The 22,570-nt window shown below is 37.1% G+C and overlaps 1 protein-coding gene across 2 annotated transcripts in view; it reads right to left on the reverse strand.

Annotated features, from left to right (window-relative positions):
- The window catches only part of kif7 (kinesin family member 7), a 32,465-nt gene extending 21,773 nt beyond the window's left edge, over nucleotides 1–10,692 (reverse strand). The window contains exons 1-8 of one of the 2 annotated variants that reach the window (XM_056259163.1): nucleotides 10,569–10,692; nucleotides 7,648–8,032; nucleotides 6,985–7,185; nucleotides 5,131–5,518; nucleotides 3,714–4,257; nucleotides 3,384–3,551; nucleotides 2,162–2,359; nucleotides 638–786 (exon numbers count right to left, since the gene is read on the reverse strand). In XM_056259163.1, the coding sequence (XP_056115138.1) occupies nucleotides 638–786; nucleotides 2,162–2,359; nucleotides 3,384–3,551; nucleotides 3,714–4,257; nucleotides 5,131–5,518; nucleotides 6,985–7,185; nucleotides 7,648–8,032; nucleotides 10,569–10,586 (2,051 nt within the window). In that variant the 5' untranslated portion in view covers nucleotides 10,587–10,692. The remainder of the gene's footprint in view (nucleotides 1–637; nucleotides 787–2,161; nucleotides 2,360–3,383; nucleotides 3,552–3,713; nucleotides 4,258–5,130; nucleotides 5,519–6,984; nucleotides 7,186–7,647; nucleotides 8,033–10,568) is intronic. The other variant, XM_056259164.1, reaches the window with a different exon arrangement.
- Between the last annotated feature and the right edge of the window lie 11,878 nt (nucleotides 10,693–22,570).

A 22,570-nucleotide genomic window follows, 5' to 3' on the forward strand; every position in this document is an offset into this window, starting at 1 on the left:
TGCTAAACAGATTTCTAAATACAGTAGATAGCCATTTCTTCTCAATTAAAGGGGCTATATGTAAAATTCAGAAACCCTTGTTATAAGCGACACCAGTGGCTGTTAAGTGAACTGCAGCCAGCAACTTATTCCTCGTGCTCACACCTGTACACATGTAATGCATAAGAGACTGAAAGTGATTCATGACCCAGATATACTCACGGCGAAGTACTTTTTCGTTTTTTTGGTTAAAAGTAAAAAGAACTCGGAAATATCTCTGCAGTGATATACTTTTAAAAAACATCCTGACGCCGTCCACACTGCTGAGAACGACGTATAGATGAATATGTAAATATGTTCTGTGTGCTTTCCTCTAAACAAAATAAACACACAACAAAAATGACAGCGGTGAGAAAACAGCAGTCAAGAAAGCACCTGATTATAGCAATTGGGCTGCAATTCACCAGCATCATGTCGAGTCCTTCAGTCTGAAGGCTTTCACAGACAACCTAGAAAGTCGAAGGTGATCTCGTTTTTTTAAGTTTCAATACAAGCGGACCATACATTGTCAATAAAAAAGTGATCAATACATGGAAATTCTTACACATAGCCCCTTTAACCTTCTCATCAGCATTATGATTAATACCATCTTCCATACTTGCGTTTATCTCTGGTGGTTTGAACATGTCCGTCTTCATCTCGGTTCACTCCTTTTCCAGAAGTTTCATAGTATGCGTTTCCATGTCCGCTGTCCCACTGGGTCTGGTCTGAAAATGAGCTGCTGTCCACTGACGGACCCATTTCAACCTAAAAAACAGTTTGCATAAATGTAAAAAAAAATGTCGACCGCAAATCATTTGAATTCATATTAATGCGCTAAATCTATATATCTACAATTTCAACAAAAATAAAGCTAATGAACTATATTATTTGGCAGAATAATTTATTTTATTAGTATATTTAATGAACTAAAAATATTTTGAATAATAATTCGAATTTCTAATAATTTTGGGGTTGTTAGGGCACCAAATATACTGTAAAATATCTGATATACACACACGACTGCACATCATTTGAATTCATATTAATGCTCAAAACATTTGCTCACCATGCATTTATCTGATAAGAAAATTTTACTATTACTATTTAAAATAACTGTTTTCTATGTTAATATATTTCAAATTGATTCCCTTGGCTGTGACGCAAAGCTAAATTTGCAGCATCATTACTCAGCGTCACATGATCTTTCAGAAATCATTCAAGAAAGCTCAAGCTCAAGAAAGATCTTATTATTATCAATGTTGAAAACAAAGTTGTGCTGCTTAATATTTTTGTGGACATATATATTTTAATTTTAAAAAGGAATTTATTTGAAACAGATTTTTTTGTAACAATGGAAAAACTGTTTACTGTCACATAATGACCTTGCTGAATAAAAGTATTAATTTCTTTAAAAAATAAAATAAAATAAAATAAAATAAAAAGACTTCTGATAAAACGTTTGAACAGTAGCTTTAGATTACATTAATAATCTTGACTAGGGCTGTAAAATATAAACACTAGAATGTGAACCAAAGTCACTGTAAACTTATGTGTTTCTGTTGTTTTATCCTCCTTTTGCAATTGACTAGTTTTCAATAAAGACAAACAAATAATATAAGTAACAAATACTATATAGTGAACAAACAATATAGGCAACTTGTAAAATTCAGCAAGTTACTTCATTGCTGCTGTTACAGCTGATATATTCTCATCACTGCCATCTGTCGTTTCGGAGAATGGCTGGTGCCAAGCGAAAGCACAAACAAGGCTTAACACACAGCCGCTCATGGCTTATTGCTTTAATAAATAACCCTGTCTCCAGACAATACATCAAATGCCAGCTTGTCATACAACAGGCTTGAAAAATAAGCATCAAAAGTGGGTTTATGGTGTATAATTGTCTGTTAAGAAATCACAGCGTTACCTTGGCAATTAGCAGAATTTGCTTGGATCAGAGAATATGTGGGTAAGTAAAAACACAGAATTAGACAGCGAGCGTGTGTGACAACTGTTTGAAGATGTTTGTGTACTACTAACAGCTCAGCCCAGGTGGCGGCAGCTGTGTATTGTATCTTGAATTAAAATTAATGCGTGTTTGCGGCCGAGGATGCTGTGAGACAAATCAAAACATATCAATTACCTGTCTGGCGAGGCTTCTGCCCACATCACTGTCGCAGGGAGGAGTGAGGCGGCCGGAGCTGTCGGATGTCAGCAGCAGTGAGTGGATAGGAGCAGTGTGAGGTCTCTGTTTCAGGTGGAGCAGTCCCACTCCACCAGGCTGGGCTAACAGACTGTGAAGCTCTGCTATTAGATCCTGCTGCTCTTGTAGCTTATCGCTCTAGGAACGAGAGAAAACAACAAGCAGTTAAATCCTTGTGAAAATACCAAAGATGTCCCAGTACTGTTTTAAGGATTAAGTGCATTGTGACAGACAGACAGACGGACAGACAGAAAGGCGGCCTTGTTAATCCTGGAACAATATTCCAATCATCCAATCAGGTTTGAGGGATAGGTTAACAGTTCCATGTCAAGTCTAGGCTTATAATAAGGGTTAGGGGCTTCTACACCATTCTTTTTCACCTATCATTTCTTTCTGATTTAAGGGATGTTAGTACATTATGGGTAGGGTTAGGACTATGTTTTTGGACAGGAATATTGTTTCAGGATAAACAAAAGATGTTGATCCAGGAACATGTCTTACTTGGCAAAATTACAGTGACCAAACAAACACCCTTAAGGCAGTGTTAAATAATGTTTGGTAATTTAATGCACAGGTTATATAAAAAACTATCATGGTTTCCACACAAATATTAAGCAGAAAAACTGTTTATTCTTATAATAAGAAATGTTTCTTGAGCAGCAAATCAGCATATTAGAACGATTTCTGAAGGATCATGTGACACTAAAGACTGGAGTAATGATGCTGAAAATTCAGCTTTGTCATCGCAGGTATACATTACATTTTTAAATATATTACAATAGAAAACAGTTATTATAAATTGTAATAATATTTCACAGCCTTGGTGAACAGATAAATCTTACTGACCCCAAACTTTTGAACAGTAGTGTATAGTATTTTTAAATTAAATTATAAAAAAAAAACTTTGCTAGATTTATGATGGTCATAACTTTGGAAACATCACTGTATGTGAAAAGGGTCAATCGAGAGCAATACTAAGCCAAATACATATTTTAGAGAAGAGGATAATTATATTAATTTTTATTTACTATAGAAACAAAGATTTTTCCAAGACTTTTAAGAATTTATTAATTTCCAACTCGGGAATATAGCTGGAACATAGCACAATTAAATCTTCAAAATCATTCAAAAGCACAACTAAAAGCGCAGAGAATCCCCTCACCTGTTGTTTGTACTGTTCCATGGCATCTTCCAGAGCAGCTAGAAAATCAGTGTTTTCTTGTTCTAGTTGCTGTATCTGGGCTTGCAGCTGGGAAATGTAGTCCTCTCGGTCTCCGTTCCAATCCTCTTTGACATGGTCAGGATCCTTTGGCATAAATAAATCCCACTGCTGTGAGAATTACGCAGATAATCACATAGTTTACATCATGCGACCATATCTGAAATTAATGCTTGAGAAATAATGACCTGACAAGATGCATAATTGCCTTTTTATGATGAATTGTTAAATATAAAATATTCATATTTGAAAATGGATGTGCCTGCAGCCAACCTGGTTGTTCAATGCTGCCCGCCCCCTTTTTAGCGCAGTGCTGTCCTCAGTAGAGCTGCTCTCAATGCCACTGTCCAGCCCCGACGCCGAGGTCAGGCCGCTGCGTTCCTCCTCAACGGCACAAAGCCACTCTTTCACCCGCAGGAGCTGACCTGCGTTCAGAGTTCCTTCCCCCTGCAGCTCCGTCAAAAGCCTGTAGGCCGAGTCTGTGCACGTCCGGTAGTGGGCGCTCTCTGCTTGCAGCTTTCTCACGTCCAAAAGCTCAAAGGGCCGAAGTCTCTTATCGGGGTCGGAACGAGCGATGATACGGGTTTCAGAGCGCTGGCGGTTTTCAAGAGCTCGTCTTAGCGCTTTGATCTGGAGTTCAAGGCCCTCGACGCGGTCAGGTTCCCCCCGGCAGTTGACCGTGGCCCGGTTCTGGATGTTACGAGCCCGCTTGGCATAGTTGAGTGTATTTAGGCTCTCATCAAAGTCTGAGGAGGAAGGGCTTATGCAGGCAATCATGAGGGTTTTGGCGTTGCCTCCAAGAGAATCCTTTAAGATCCTGACAACAAGTTAAAACTGTTAAACTTACATAAAGGCGATGTTACACATGCCCTCTTTCCAAAACCCATCCCTACAAAAATACCACTGAAAGCATTTCAATCAGAGTTAAAGAAGGTGAGCAACAAGTGATCTCAGTGTGGTCAGTAATAAAATAGGATTCTCTTACTACAAACTAACAACAGCTTACACACTACCGTTTAAAACTTTGTGGTGTTTAAGATTTTTTTTAAATGTTTTTTTTTTAAAGAAGTCTCTTATGCTCACCAAGGCTTAATTTACTTGATCAAATACAATACAGTAACAATACTATTTAAAAGAAAAATTTTAACATTTTAAAATGTAATTTATTATTGTGATGTCAAAGCTGAATTTTCAGCATCATTACTCCAGTCTTTAGTGTCACGTGATCCTTTAGGGTGTTTTCACACCTAGTTCGTTTGAACCCTCCAAACGCTCTCGGAGCGTTCAGCGTGTATATGTGAACAAAACCAAGTGATCTCAGACCCCCCAAAAGGGACCAAAAAGCAAACTGTCCTCAGACCACTTCAGGAGGTGGTCTGATCATAGACTGTAAAAAAAAGTCTGAGTACGGTTCGTTTGTGGTATCATGTGAAAGCGATGAGGTCCCGGTTCCACTTTGCGTTTCGTTTCGACATATGTACTGCTTTTAAAGAAATATCGTCCTATCTGCTACAGTGTAGGCTATTCTATCATTTGCAGTTCTGGCGCCTCCATCTCAACATAGGCCTACTGTACAAACTGTCAAATACACACAAAAAATGACATAAACACAGTCGGTTCTATCTAAAGTAAAAGTAGACAGTTTGGATTAAATAGGACCCATAAAAAAAAACAGTAAAATTATTTGTACCTGGTGATTTTGGAATCCCTGTATGGAATATGAGTGCCTTTTCTTTTGGGGTCCCCAAGCGCTCCGATAACATTTCCGAGAGCGAGAAGTCCACTGTTGATCTGAATGCTCTCCTTGAGCCGTTCACCGGTGTTGCCGGTTTTGAGGATTCGCTCTGATCCAGCCAGGTCCACAAAATGGAATTTGGAAGAGAGGATCTGCACAGTCCCGGATGCTGCTCGAGAACCTCCACGCCTCTGTTCCATGAGCACCGTGAAGATGGTGTGAGAGCGACTGGAGTGGGGGTTCATCTGGGTGGCCCCTGTGTGACGGGCCGTCTTTCCTGACTCTAAGAGACTCAGCACCTCATCAAGTCCCTCCACTTCACATTCCTTCACACCACAAAGCACTGTGGGAATACACAAAAGGTGTCTTTCTTTTTCTGAACAGTCACGTATTGGTGAAAAACACTTCAGCAATCTAAAATTTCCTGATTAGTCAACTAGTCTAAATGGGCAGTTTTGAAGAGTGACAACACAAAACACTAAAGTTGTGTCCCAAATGACACACTATACACTATGTACTTATGCACTACTTACTCAACAGTGTAGTGTATGAACTTTATAAGGTTATTTTGTCATTGCCCCTCCCCCTCCGCTACGTAAATAAAGCTGTGACAGTCGAGTGCATGAAGTGTCAAATTCCACACTTCGTTTTTCTGTTAAATAAATGCATCATCTGGGTATTTAAAGTACACTTTTTCTTTTGGAATTTTCAGTGTGAACAAATAACTTGCACTATTTCTACTACAAAATGGCAAAGAATAGCGAATAAGTACGCGAATCGGGATGCACCATAAAGGAATTTCACCCAAAAAAAATTATTTTGTCATAATTTACTCACCCTCAAGTTGTTTCAAACCTGTATGAGTTTCTTTCCTCTATTGAACACAAAGAAGATATTTTAAAGAATGTTGGTGAGTAAATGATGACAAAATGTAAAAATATTTTGGGAGAACTATACTTTAAGTACATAAAAAACAGAAACAGAAAATGAAGCATTTTAACAAAGGAGAAGCATCCCAAAAGTAAAAATAATAATAAACGGATGCTCTAATGATTTTGAGGGGTCTTTGTCGACATATGGGCAGCTGACATGATTTCAAGTTTTATGACATGCTATAATTAATCTAATAAAATTGAAATAAAAAAAAACAACAATAATTATTAGAAATGTTACAGAAATATATAATTTATAAATATGCATTTTAAACAATAATAATTCTTTAATTTTTTATATGGAGGTTATTTTTATTATTTAATAAAATAATTTAGTCAGTCAACTAGCTTTACAGGGAACCCACAAAGTAGTTGATTTTGAGAATATGTACACTAGCATTCGAAAGTTTGGGCTCAATAAAAAATGTAATTAAATAAATGCATTAAATCGATCAAAAGTGACAGTAAAGACATTTTTAATGTACAAAAAATTATATTTCAAATGTTCTTCTGAACTTTCTATTTATCAAAAAATCCTGAAAAAATGTATTACAGACTCCACAAAACTATCATTATAATTAGAAATTTTTTCTATTAAAATAATTTTCAACATAGATAATAATAAGAAAATGCTTCTTGAGCAGCAAATCAGCATATTTGTGAAGGATCATGTAACACTGGAGACTGGAGAAATGGCTGATGAAAAATCAGATTTGTCTCAAAGTATTACGTTCTTTACTGTATTTTTGGTCAAATAAATGCAGCATTGGTGAGCATAAAAGACTTTAACCAAACCCAAACTTTTGAACTGTAATATAGTTTTGCACGTCATCCCTACTTATTCCACTTCTTGCATCAGTTTTCCACGCAAACTTACCTATGTTGCCCCTTTCATCCTCTCGAATATGTATGTCTTTACTGGCCGTCTCAACTTCCAAAAGGTCTCTGAAGACCTCTTTGTAAACCTCCATGTACGACACTCGAACAGAGAAGTCAACGAGGTCATTCTCATCCAGCAGTTTGAAGATCTCAGCCACAGCTCTGGGAATGATGCCCTGCTCGTCATCCCTAAAAGCAGCTGCGGCCAAAAAACCAACAGAAGGTTAATGAATAACTCTGAGGCAGAATGCTAAAACGCAAGATCTCAGATTGCCAGTGGAGCGGTGGCAACTGAACCGGGGGAGGTGTTGCTGGCAGCACGAACGTGCAAACTCGTGGAAGCATTTTAACAAGTCAGACAAAGCCTTTCCTAGCCTTTAATGTGAATCATGTCTGATCTAGATGAAGCACATTTATGATAATATGCTGTAAGGAATTGAACTTAAGCATGCTTTTGATCTGTTTACTCAACACATTAGCTGTCACAATACTCAATATACCTCCAATAAAATAAAAACATTGTACTTCTATAGGCTATATTGATGAATTTTACATCATTAACACTATTATTTTACTGTTTATTAATGCGAAGCTGCTTTGAAACAATCTGTACAAGCACTATGTAAATAAATATGACTTCACTTCCATATAAAAGACTTACAAATGTTGGCTTCTCCAATGGTGTAGGTTTTGCCCGAGCCGGTCTGCCCATAGGCAAAAACCGTGGCATTGAAACCATTAAAGAAGGCCTCGATTAGAGGTTGAACACAGTCTGTATACACATCCTCCTGCGTAGAGCTATCCTCAAACACAAAGTCACAGTGGAAGTGGCGGCCATTGCCCAGGGTGACCCTCTTCTCCTCTGGATCTGCAGTGATGCAACTCTCATGGTTGTGCAAAATCTCTTTGGGAAGCAGGGGACGCACCCGGACGGCCACCTGTACAGCGGTTTCCTCTACCTTACTTTGGCCAACTCCTTTGGGAGACATTTCTGAGATGATTAGCAGGCTCTCATTACTTCTGTGGGATACCGCTTCCTTTAGGCACTGAATTAAATAAGAAATATGGATTAACAGAGTAAAGGGACAAACATCTTTGACAAAGACCTTTCAATTAACCTCTAAGTCAATAATAATAGGGTCATTCCATGTCAACTCAACCAGAGCTCAAATTTTTTATTTTTGTTATTTTTTTTCTGAAGAAAGACTAACATAAATAGTTATGATAAAAGCCAAAAAATTAAATACCATATATAAATAATTGGAGTAAATCACTATTTTGTAGAGGGGGGTCAGAATTTTTACGTAAAATTTAAAGCCAAGTTACAGGGGGTAAAAATGACTTTAGAAAGATGGCTCAACATTATTTTATTTTTACACAGAGATTAGATTAGTAGGTCTATTAGTAAATTATTTTGTCTTTAGCAATCTTTGTCGCATTAAAATACCAATTGAGACAGTTTTTTCCCCCAAAGCTGGCATGCCTTTAATTTAAAAAGTAATAAATATTTCTCAATATGTTTTTAGATTTCTGGTTCTTAACAAACTTTTCTTTTCATATCTTCATTTTTTAGTGGTCAAAAACCAATTGTAACTTAAGAAGTATTAAAGATAGATAACTCAAGTTAATAGACCTAGGTTTCATGCCTCTTCAGGCATTGTTGTTGCTCTCCCCAGGTCTATTAACTCTTGGTAGCACCAGAATCAGTTGAAATGAACAAAATCCCTTCTTCCAGATTTCCCTGAAACTGATTCAAATATAGAATCCTATGAATAAACTATTGAGAGCAAGTTACTGTTCCTCAACTTGACCATTTCAGTATTTTTGGCACTGAAATATTGTTCAAATTGGTATGTTCAATGCATTGTTTTGATAGAAGTAAAGCAGAGACATTACTCTTAACATTATATGTCCATCAGACATTCCTATTTCAATACAATGAGTATCAGCTGTTTGAAAGTTGCCCATACTTGCTTTTCGACCATTGAAAATGGCTAAAGTTCAACAATTTGGACTTGGAACTGCATTGAGATCCTTATATCTCTGGCAATGGACCATATAGCCTACCGGGTCTTAAAAATGAAGATGCCAAAAGAAAAGTTTGTTGAGAACCAGAATCTAAAAGGATATTGAGATATCTTTAAAACTCCCAATATCTCTGGAATTGAAACATGTAGGCCCTTTACAATTAATATACTAACAGAAAGATTTGTCAAAAAAATTATAAAATGATATTATATATTTAATACATCTTGAGTTACAGGCATGCAAACTTTAAGGGTGGGTGAGTCTCTATTGGCATTTAATGAAAGGATTGCTAAAGAAGACCACAGAATTTACTAATCGACCTCCGGGATTTAATTTAAAAATCGGGATTTAATTTTGACCCCCTCTACAAAATAGTGGATTACTCAGTAAATATACTGACATATAAAATGTTGGCTGTTATTAATTAATGCTTACCTTTCTTTAGAAAAAATATTATCAAAATATATATATTTTTTATTTGACATGGAATGACGCAATAATCATTTTTATTTTTAGATTGTTCAAGGTCACTTTAAATTAAAAGTAATATATATATATATATATATATCAAGCAACATTTCTATTCTACTACAATTTCTAAATTTCTACACAACACTAGAGCTGATTGAAAATAAACAGATTATTGATTATACATACATACATGTATATATATATATATATATATATATATATATATATATATATATATATTAGGGTGTAGATGTCTATATATATACATTAGGGTGTAGATGTCAAAATATTTTACATGTCAACTACTCTTTATAAACATATCTGGGATTTAATTATTTAAAATGCATATCAAACAAGCAATATTTAAAAAACATATTAGAATTTTTGAGTTAATGCAAACAAACATTAAAAGGACATGGTTTAGCTGATGGAATGGTGTGCTTACGTATAATTTAGTAATGTTTTTTTTTTTATGTTTTTTTTGTTAAAGTGTATCTTTTGTAATTGAAGTAGGCTAACATACTGATCTGTCACAAGTTCACAACATGATAAACCAATTGTGAAAAACAACTATGCAGACAATCACAATCTATGAAACAAAAATCCCTAACTCTGATAAATTAAAACAACAAAAAGACAATAAACTACAATCATGAAATAATCACGATATACATACGAAACAATAAACCATAAACAAACAACTTTCAGTGTTCGTATCCCAAACTAGTTGAGAAAAGTTTCATTTGGATCGAACCAAAAACATGCAACAGCAAATAAAAGTATTTCCTAACACGTCTCCAGCAAAACAAATGACAATGACGATATATGGAGAAAAAAAATCAGCGAGTTCATAACTATGCAGAGAAATGTGTTTAACTTTTTCCCTAAAGTCAGATTAGCCTAGCCGCTAGCAAATGTATTAAAAGTTAAAATCTCTTTAACACACACAGCACACACTGAAAACAAAGCTCAAAACATGCACGCGTGGATTTGCCTACAACACATATAGCGCGTGCACGCACGCACGCAAGCTGCTACTGTAATGTAAAGTTTTTAGTGGTTTTTCATAACTTTCTAACTTACTGTTGTTTCCGAGTCCATCGATCTGAGTCCTCAGGGCACATCCCATTCCTATTCCCAGAGCCCATTCCCTGGATCCAGACCAGCCCATGACGAGCGCAGTAGTGATGTCATTCAGTCGGCTCCCCAAATGCCTGAGTAAAATCTGACTTATTGCGGTTCTTTGTGAAAAGTACCATTGTGTTTGCATGTAATAGGGATAATAAAAACAATATTAAATTGATGATTTTGTTTGGAACCAGCCTGTATATGCTTATAGGGGATACTGGGGCTAGTTGTCACAGTTTAGCCAACTCTGTTTATATTTGAAAGTCAGTTTTGTCAGAGGAACGAACCTTAAAACCAAGTCTTGACGAAAAAACATTAGCTACTGTGGAGATAGGCTATATAAAAGATCTCTCTCTCTCTCTCTCTCTCTCTCTCTCTCTCTCTCTCTCTATATATATATATATATATATATATATAAACAATCAATTGAACACATTTCCCACACTAAGGGTAAGTTGTCAAAAGAACCTGTCATCAGCCAAATTGAAAGCATGAATATTGCAAAAAAGCAAAAAAATATTGTTTTGTCCAGCAAATATGTAGGCTATGTAATTACTTACATGTATAACATTTAAAATGTAACTGCCTTTCCCTGAAAAATACTCTTGCCCTGGATTCAACCTTTCAGTTGAAATCTGTCTTGATTATTTAGTTAACTCTAAATCTATGCCAATGTGATTTTATTTTCACCCAATTAGACACCAATCAATTGAAAATTAAAAAATTAGTTCATTAGACAGAATTCACAGAAATAAGACGGCTAATTTAAGAGGGTTTTGAACAGTGAGCAAAAGCACATTGTTTGTGTAATTAGACTTTTTGCTTTACTTTTTATTCCCTATGTGGCAACTGTTTCTGTAACTATTTTCCTAACTGTAAAAAGTCAATAGCAATAAAAAAATAGCAATCCATTTTTTGTATGTATTTGCATGCAATTGTTTTTATTAGTCATTAAGAAAATGGGTAAAAAAGAGACATATTTTTTTTTCTTTTATTGATTTATTTGGAAAACACAGCACACTGTATACACACAATAAGAGTGAGTGGACTACTGTATAGTGGATATCACATTTTGTAAAGTAAAAACAGTAATTAGGATGCCAGTTTTTACAAATGTTCTACTAAATGGAACAGAATAAATTTAGCATTTTTAACCTCTTGCCTCTTATAGGCACAATGCCAGCATCACTGATCAATGTCATCTTAGCTGTAAAGTGATGATCTGTCAGTCGAAGGCAGATGAAGTTCACGGTGAGTGGATTCTGGTCACTGAGGCAGACTGTGACTTGTTGTCAGTACTGGTGATGTCACAACAACAAAATCACTAGTCTTCCATGGTGACCAAAATATGTGAATGTGAAATACAGCAGAATTAATGTGATTACAATATGTACCATGCATTTGTTGGTTACTCTCAGTTTAATGTTGATGTCAAATGTTGATCTCTCGCTGCAACAAAAACATGCATATACGAATTCAAATAAAAGCTTTTAATGACAGCAGTTGAAATTTGTAAGGATGAATACTATGACTAACAAATAATATATAAATAAATAGTACCAGAACAGTTAATCATGGATTTGAAACGTTTCAGATTCAAAGAAAGAAAGAAAAAAGACCAGAAAGGCAATAAAACCCTCGTTTAATATCAAGTGACTTGAAGACACCTTCAGAAATAATGTCTGGAGTTAATAATGTCAAGCCATTGAATCCTCATGCCCTTTCCAGACGCAGTCTCTGCTGTCCATATCCTTTATTACATTTCAATGTTGGCTACCAGTTTAAATGTGGATGCACAGGACCTGCCCTCATAAAACATTCACTGCCTCTCTCTAAACAATTATGCTGAATAACTTTGACTTGCCTTTAGGATTTTAAAAAAAAGAAAAAAAAGCTCTATTGGAGGAACACCATCCATTTGTACAGAACATTGTACATACATCGCACTGGGGTGACACAGACTGTCATAATAGTTGAGATTGTAACCAAAGACAGATCCTTATAAACCATTCTGCACATCCGCATGCATTCAGGCATTTACTAAAGGTCTCGCCTCATGAAAAAGGTCTCTTTTACGGCGGGCTTTCCAATCAACCTCTTGGCGGATATAATGGTTGAATAGTAATGCATTATTAAAATCTTAAGAAATCATGTTCTCTAGTTGCAAAGAGGGTCTTACATTTTGTACAATTTCCACTGAAGCATTTTGGGTAAAAGTGGGTGTATGGTTAGTGTGTCCTTGTGTGGTTTGAATGGACACAAATGGTCATAATAATCACTTGTGCAACTTGCTTGACTTGCCACTCACGAACCATTTTCACATCCACTCTGAAACGAGGGGGCAAACAATGTGAACAACAGAAATATTGTTCTGAGAAATTGTGCCCACTGTTGAAATAAACAACCGGACTACACTTTCCAAAAGAAGAACCTAATTAGTCAGTTTTGTGTGGAGAATACAACTCTCTATAGCCACTTATGTTCCGGTGACTGACAGATGTAAGAATAGGGAGGACATTCACAGATCATATTTTTCAGAGAAGTTTCGATGCTGTGCAAGTTGATTTTTTTTTATAGTTACCATTTGATTTGTATTGTATTTTTGTGATATAAAAGATGCAACATGAATATGGGAAAACATGTTATATTCATTTCAATGACATTTTTTTTTTGCCTATTAGACAAACATGCATTGTAAAAAGTGGTAACCTGCATTGAGCTGGGTTTTTTTTTTACTTGATTTAACCCATAGAAATGAATTATGTTGGTATAAATTAATGTATTTAGGTTAATTCAGCAATAGGAAATAATATTTTTTGTATATTTTAAGTTTTCTTAGATGTGAACTGAATTCTACACATTTTCTACACAAATTCTACACAAAGGCATATGTCTCAGATAAATTACTACAACAATCCTATGTCTGTAAGGTGAAGCAGTGTCTGCAGTAATTTAATTATGATGCCTCATCAAGCAAGCTTGTTACTCAGAGTGCGACAGGAAGGTCTAATATTCGTTTTTATTCCTCTTAATTTGATTAATTTCCTCCTCCTAAGCGCTGAACTGAAATGCCTAGCAAAAAATAAGACATTTTTTATTCTTTTCCCCCCTACCTACCCACCCCAGGCTGTTCCTTCACAAACAGAGAAACACAGTCACACTCAGATATACACCAATAACATGGCTGTAAGGTGTTGTTTGGTTATTTGTTTTAACACAAGGTTATCAGAGCTCGATAGGGAAACTAATCAGAGGTTGACCATGCAATAAAACCTCATAATTAGTGAATATAATAAGAACAAACATCTATACCCTTGTTGGCAAAATGCTAAACAAGTTTACTAATTTAAATGCTGACCTTTCTGTGTTTGTAATGTTATGGATGCAAACAACACAGATTAGATCAATAAAAGAAAATCATTTTTATATTCTCCAACATATTGTTTGTCATAATGTTAAGGCCCATTCACACCAACTATAACGATAACAAAAATATATTGTAATTGAAATCGTTTTAAATATAAAAGAATAGCAGAGTCCACACCACAACTATAACGATAGCGACACAGAAACAATATCGTTGGAATCACTTTCAGAACAGCTGATAAAAGATATAAACATCGACAGCCAATCACAATCCGTTCCGCTGTAAGGGCTTGAGCATTTAAAGTGGTAGACAAGAAAGCTGAGGCGTACGCTTAGAAGAAACAGTGTTATCGTTGGCTGGTGTGGACGCTAATATATTTATCGTCCTTGCTGTAAACAGGCCTTTAATGTGCTTATCAATAATGCAATATTCTGTTCTGACTGACAGATCCATGTAACCATCTGAAAATTATAATTTTATAACAGTAGACTGATTTTTTTAAGTACACTCCGACACAAACAAATGAGATATCACATTTGCAGTCGGATATAATTTCGTGATTTTGATAAATCATACAAGGTTATTTGCCTTCCCAGTTACCACTACCTGAACAGATCCCGTGAATGTTCATAAATGGGAAATATTGAGGATAAGATCACTGTTTAACTTGTAAACTTTAATATTTGTCATGCAATGCTTATTTTAACAGTACTTATACATAAAACATTATGTATTTGGTTATGCTTTCAACAAACAGATATGAATTGCATACAATCATTCCAAACATATCATGTATCAAATGATGTCTATAAAAAGCAAAAAGAACAGATGCTGTGTTCTTCCTCAGCATCTGTTTCATAGCAATTATTTCGTTCGACTGAATTACAACAAAGCAATGTATGTATATGTTTCAGCTTTGTATCTCATGATTTCCTCCTTTTTCCCGCCAGGTGAATTCTACAAACGCGCTGGTTTTTGAGTCGTACTGCATGAGTCATATTTTATACCTTCATCTGATTGAGGAGAGGTGGGAACGGTTCTCCTCATCCGGGTGTCACGTTTGCTACAAGACTGGAGTGGAGCAGGGAGTTCTTATGACATTGGTCCTCATTAAGGCCGCTTGCTGTGTAACACGCCAGATCTGACCCTGAAATAAACCCTGTGACACCAGCATGATCACATTATATGACAATTTTGCAAAGTTAACCTTATTGAGCATTCTAACCCTGTTTATCTAGCATCGTTTTTCATTTGCCTTTAACACAGAGATGAAACTCAGGAAGGGGCAAATCAGACATGGCAGTAAATTGACCGGTCCATCTTATGTCATCAGATTACAAACGCCACCAAAATTGAGCCTATACACTCTTAGGGGAAAAAAAATGGTTCAATTGGTTCTATATAGAATATCAACTCAATTTTTAAAATGACTTAAATAATTGCATAATACTATTCTAATGAGAGAGTATATTTACAAGCTTTGATCAAATTTAATGACATAAAACTAAATCTGTGATCCCATTATGTGAACCCCTAAAAGGTTCTATATGAAGTGCCTAACAGAAACCTTTAAAGGGATAGTTCGCCCAAAAATGAAAATTCTGTCATCATTTACTCACCCTCAAGTTGTTGTGAGTTTATTTCTTCTGTCGAACACAAAATAATATATATTTGAAAGAATGTTGGTAACCAGACAGGTGACGGTAGCCACCGACTTCCATCGATTTTTTTTTCCTACTATGGAAGTCAATGGCTGTCAACTGTTTGATTACTAACATTCTTTAAAATATCTTAAAATATCTTTGAGAGTAAGTGTCATCCCTTTTTGAATTTTCATTTTTGGGTGAACTATCCCTTTAAGGCTCTATAGAGAACCTTTTAATGACGATTCATTTGGAATGTTGGCATTTTAATCAAATAACAGATACTAGTGCAAGGCACCAAGGACTTATAGCATTCATTACATGCCCTTGTAAGCATGACATGTTTTTATTACAAAAGAAGTCAGTACTGCCAGCACCACCTGGGTCTATGAAACACTAGATCAAATACTGTCCTTGCTCCCTGCTGCCTGTAGGGACTGTACGACAAGCTTGGGTTCTCCTACAGGCCTGATTGTAATGGCACATCAAATGTGTCCCTGTTTGTGCACATTCTATCAAGTTTTGATCTTTTTTTTTCTAAGGCCATGTGGGGCTTCAAAAGGCCTTCTCCTTCAAAAGCAGGTCCTCTTCAAAGTTGTGTGTACATTCATGCCAATGTGTGAACCCAGCTATTTTATAATCACTTATCTGTCCAATTGCTGCCACGCTGGCTGAATTGCATGCAAAAAAATATACAGCACAACATTTGATGGTAATGCATGAGGGTATGCATGCACATAGTGAAGTCATACGATTATTTTAATCGATTTGCATGGGTAAAAATAGATTTTAAACAAAAAAATATATAAGTAGGCAATTTTGTCCAGATTGTGTATTTGACGAATTTGCAAGCTATGATAATAGCCTAACATATTTTGTGTTGTTTAAATAGAGCAGTGCAATCTAATCCGAACAGGTCATTTGCATGACACAGACATCTTATATTTTATATAAAAAAAATCTTATAAATTAGAAAATGTTGAATTTTTAAAATTGCATATGTTGTTATTAGGTTTGATCTATTGTTGGACATTGACCTTGAGTACAGTTATAGAGCCCACTTCCATAACTGTTCAGAAATATAACTCAGATTCTCTCAGCTTAAATATCCTACAAATTAAAAATCACTAAGGGGCCTTCAGAAGCAAAACTGGCATTTTTAACCTAGAGCTCAGAAATAAAGCAAAATCCAGTTTAAAATGATGCTGTTCATGCACAAAGTCTGTACACAAAAACTATACAACGCAACGGGGAAAATTAAGAAATAATCGTATGCAAATGATTGCAAACCATCAAAATCAAAACACTAGCACAAGTAAAAATAATAATAATAATAATAATTGATGTCAAAATTCAATCTTTGTATCATATAAATACACAAAAGGACAGAATCACTCAATATGTGCAATGGGAGTAACAGGCGTTGACAGGATGAAAATAAACGTGGATATCTTAAACACACATTTGTAATCAACAGGTCTAAAAGACTCAAACACTTACATTGAAAAGTTACCAAAATGAAAAATGAAAATAAAATAAAATAAAAACAGGAGGAAGAAGAAATAACGTTGAGCCTTAGCTCTCGATTTAGTCCCCCCCCCCCCCACCCACCCCCCCCCCCCCCCCGTGCCGTGAAATATTCCACAGTTTCTCCTGACAACATTCATAGAAAAATAATAATAATAATCAAGCCTGAAAAAATGAAATAAACGATTGAAGCTACCTGTTGCTTCGTCCAGTGATGTCTGTGGCACTCACTCCCACGCCAACACACACAGATGACATTTTATCAACATGGCTATTAAACTGAGAACATGTGAAAGCTAACGTTACACACTGTGAAAACGACGTCTTGCTCCATGGATTCCGCTTCCCAGGAGTGGCTCTTCAAACTGTTCACATGTTCTCCGGCATAAACAGTGTTTCTGTGCCGTTCTGTGTCTTCGCTCTCGATAATGTCTCGGCGTGCTCGGCTTGGTTCAGCACCATGTGCTGTGAACAGCTCCAGTTTTCATCCTGCAGGAGCTTCTTAAAGGCGAGGTCCATTCCACCGACAGGTGGCCCGTCAATTTCACGAACGCCGATGACGTCACCGCGATTGGAACGAGGACAAAACCGAGCGCCCATTACGTCACCGTAATTTGGATTATAAAATAAAGAAAACAACAAATATTTATATTATATGACTTGCATTATAAATATACACACAAATAGACAACTAAAATGTATGTAGGTAAAGGAAAAGCTCAAATATAAGATTACATTTTATGATCACTATGAAATACCAATGCTTCCATTTGTTATTTCATAGTTTTCATGACTACACTATTACTCTAAAATTTTAAACATTTGTGTATATAATATATAAGCTAGTTAAAGTTAATTAATAATTTGTATTATTACAACATAGTTTATATCATACAAAATTAATAATATAAGGTACAACGGAACTAAAGGCACACCGGGGTAAAAGGTGCATTTGACTAAATTCTTCTCTTTTAAACCATTTTCTTAACAACCGCTTTTGACGATGAACATGGAAATTGTCGCGATCGCGGACAGCAAAGCAAAGTTCTTTCTGCTCTAAATTTATCTAATAGGCAAATTTAATATATATATTTTTTTAAATGTTAGATTCATGTAGCAAATAGAATCAATAAAATTATAGACTATATTTTGAGACAAAGGTCTTGTTAACTCTTTCCCCACCAGCATTTTTGAAAAAAGTTGCCAGTCAGCGCCAGCATTTTTTTATAATTTTAAAGCTGCAGTCCGCAGTTTTTCCTCGTTGTCGCCATCTCTGTTCGAAATCTGCAATTGCAGTTATTCGCGGAATTATCAACTTTACGTGTGCCTCGGCACGGCACAGCGCGGATGAATCCAATGTTTTGAGGAGAGTGTGCGGCTGTCAGTCACCACGCCGGTGTGGATACTGGCATTCGGAATCACAGATTCTACTTTTTGGAAGTATGACCAACATAATAATTTTCACCAGGAAATGTCATCTGAACAAGTAACATCCACTTTTGTTCTGACGAACTAAGGGGAAAAAAGCATTGCAGTAAATCGCGCTAATTAAATCTAACGATCGCTTATCATATCACATCAAACCGTACAAATGATACTTTGTTATCAAATTGTTAAAGTTAACAACATCAGCATTGCGTGACTACATTTAAAGCTCTTCAGATATTTATCCTTGTTTTCGTATGGGTCCGGTTGCAGTCTCTTTTTTTCTGTACCACTCCGAAGTCCGAACGAAGTCTTTTGCATTTTACAACGGGTGAATCTTCAGTCATCACTGGTGATTGTCGTTTGAACTTTTCTGGATCCGCCATCAAAGTTCAAGTTAAATTATATCAAGTGCTGTGAGAAAAGGCTATAAATCTCCACCTCCAACATCCTCACTCGCAATATAGCCTTCTAGCCGAGACTCCTTCTTTATGTGTACAGATGTGACGTAATGACTCAATATAGCCTTCTAGCCGAGACTCCTTCTTTATGTGTACAGATGTGACGTAATGACTCAATATAGCCTATACTAGCCGAGACTCTTCTTTATGTGTACAGATGTGACGTAATGACTCAATATAGCCTATACTAGCCGAGACTCTTCTTTATGTGTACAGATGTGACGTAATGACTCAATATAGCCTATACTAGCTGAGACTCTTCTTTATGTGTACAGATGTGACGTAATGACGCAAAGACATGGACATAATCAAAGATATTATTACAAGCTTACCGTTTTGAATCGAGCTAAGGAAAGAACACTGGCTGGTTATGTACTTTCTCAAAAATTTATTTTGGATAATTTTTAACTCAAAAAAGTTATGGACTGCAGCTTTAACAAAAGTTTCATGGCCCCCAGAATATTTAGTTTGTTGAATGTCTGAACGTGTATCAAAAGAAACATTCAGTTTTATTACTTCTTGCATGCTTTTTTAATCAACACTTGAATGTGGGTAAGTTTCATTAAAAACAAAAAACAAAAAAAAAAAAACATTTTGACCAAAAAGCTGGAAAAAAAAGAGTCCATCAACACCCCCAAAGCTTCTCAGTTCTGTACCTCACACTGGGTCGACATTTCATTCGGTAACTTCAGGCAGTTTTGATTTATATGCTGTTTAATGTTCATGATCGTGTTATTTTACATATGGTCACATAATATGCTAGCGCTTGTTTCTGCTTGTTTTCGCCTGTGTTTTGATTAGGATATTCAGTGGCCTACTCTTTTAGAAGATGTGTCATAGCGCCCCCTACCGTAAAGCAGTGAAAACACGGAAAATTCCGTCAATGGCGGGGAAAGAGTTAAGGATTTTTCAAGTTTTGTTCAAGGTAATTAACCCGTTTAATCCCACCGGTCACATCTAGAAGAAAATGTCTTCCTCAGACTACTACAAAAAGTAGTATGTAAAACATCTTAATTAACAGATAGAACTATCATATTTTGTACATATATTCTTTAAAAGGTCTACACTGATATATTTTGAGAATTATACTCCTGCATATTTTGCTCGTAAGACGTGTAAATTCGTTAACGGTCACAAATGTGACCGGTAGTAGCCTATAACACAGTGCTTCAATTGAAAACACAGGTATTGGCTGTTAATCCTACACTGAACGTATGCCACACCTGTGAGGTGGATGGATTATCTCGGCAAAGGAGAAGTGCTCACTAACACAGATTTAGACAGATTTGTGAACAATATTTGAGAGAAATGGGCCTTTTGTGTACATAGAAAAGGTCTTAGATCTTTGAGTTCAGCTCATGAAAAATGGGGGCAAAAACAAAAGTGTTGCGTTTATAATTTTGTTCAGTGTAGTTATTATCAGTATCCCAGAAACTTTCAATGTGTTGGACCTTCTAGACGTATGTGACCCCAATTTTTTTTTCAATCGCAATCCGTGTATTTTTATAGCTCAAAATCACATCTACATCACAATAGCTACATCACAATAATTAACATGATATTAACGAGTTCGTTTGCCCATAAAATCTTTAAGATATTAGGTTAAACTTATTTGGCTTGCTGTCCGCTGGAGAGGGGCTCGATGAAGCAGCTTCAACTCGAGCTCTGATATACCCCCCAGTGGCTAAATGTAGGACCTGTTAATTAAAGGGCAAGGTACCTAAGATGAAGGTGGAGTTTGGGGAGGTGGAGGGATACTGGAACAGCTGATACTAGGGAGAGGTAAGCGGCTGCTTATATACTCTGTTTGTTGATTGAAAGATTGGATGGGCTCGCTCCTCCCTAATTTACGTTTAGGAACTTCATTTAACGAGTTCGTTTGCCCATAAAATCTTTAAGATATTAGGTTAAACTTATTTGGCTTGCTGTCCGCTGGAGAGGGGCTCGATGAAGCAGCTTCAACTCGAGCTCTGATATACCCCCCAAAAGTGTTGAATAAATATTTGGGACAGCAAGTTAGAATAACGTGATCAAATACGGGATGCCTATAAGCTTAAAGTATGTTACCCCCCAAAAGAGTGGAAATTGAAAGCTGTATGGAGCATGGATGGACACTGCTGCGGCAGTGATATGTTTAAAGGGGCTCCTGGCTGGAACTGCGTCTCCCTACTATGCCCACCATGTGGGGCTATGAGTGGAGCTCCGGCGGGAGCTGTGTTTTAAAGAGTGTGCCTGCGTTCGTTGTGGAGTGAAACGACATGGGCTTGTGGAAATTTGACTGGGGTACATCTCACCGCTGCACTGCTGCGGCAGTGACTTTCAGAAATGACTCCTGCGGGAGTATCTTGGGACTGGAGGTTTGAGTACGAGGTTGGAGAACGCCCTGCCACATCCAAGACATGGAGCTCCATGGAGTTAGAGAACATGGGGCTTCCAGATGTCACAAATGGGGAAGAAGGTCCTCGTCCCTAAAGGCGAACGGGCCACCGGTGTCTGAAGCGAAACTCCCTACGCAGCAAGAGGGAGCCTACGGTATACAAAGGAAAAGCAGAACTACCATCCTTCTGACGCAGGGGGCGGAGATCACATAAAGACACAATGGCCCGTCGCGTTCGAGGGACGTACGATCCTTGGTACCTCCAGTCCTGATTTATTCGGATAGGAGGGCCCACACTGCGATCCGAACGGGAGAGCCTCCATGGTTAAAAACATGAAGGATCACACAGCGATTCGGAAAGGGAGAGCCCCCACGGCGCCCGAACGGAAAGCTCACACTGCAATTCGACCGGGAGAGCTCCCGCAGCGTTTCGAAGGAGAGAGCCCCCCCATATGTATAAATAGGGAGTTCACTCGGCGATCAAAACGGGAGAGCCCACACAGCAAGTCGAACGGGAGAGCCTATGATGCTTCTGAACGGAAGAGCCCACACGGCGATTCAGATGGGAGACCCCACTCCAGGAGTGGTAGGTCACGCACATCTGAAAAGGGAGAGCTCTCACTGCATCCAGATGAATACACGCCCTGCGGGGCTAGGTAAGCGGGGAGATGCAAAATAGTAGGGAGAAGCGGTCCAGACTTAGAGGGATGCTAGTGTTTGCTGTGCTTGCCTAATGTTATGCAGATCTGAACGAACGTATGTTTCGAAGGCGAGGGACGACCATCGACCTAGCATTTTGATTTGGTGATCGGAAGAAAGCCAAATTGAACATGGCGTCTGGGGCTCTTGTTTTGTTAGGAGAACAAGACCTGAGCGGAGAGTGGTTAGGCAGACGCTAAGAATGTCGACGGTTAAAGTTAGCTAAAGGAGCGCCGCACAGGGCACATAGAACGGGCGTGAGCTCCGCCACAGAAATTACAGACATGGAGGAAGTGGCATCGTTGTCTGTTGCAACGTGATGAATTAAAGCTGTTGCACACTTGTCTGCCTGGAACTGAGGTAGAAATCTGGTTACGGTCATTCCTTGATTGAGGGACATATCAAGTGGATTTTTCTTGGAAAGGAGCTGGATGGTTCGGAAGATCTGAGTTGGTTTG

Source organism: Rhinichthys klamathensis, unplaced genomic scaffold, assembly GCF_029890125.1.
Source record: "Rhinichthys klamathensis goyatoka isolate OS25496 unplaced genomic scaffold, OSU_Roscu_1.1 h1tg000165l_1, whole genome shotgun sequence".
Classification (NCBI taxonomy): Eukaryota; Metazoa; Chordata; class Actinopteri; order Cypriniformes; family Leuciscidae; genus Rhinichthys; species Rhinichthys klamathensis.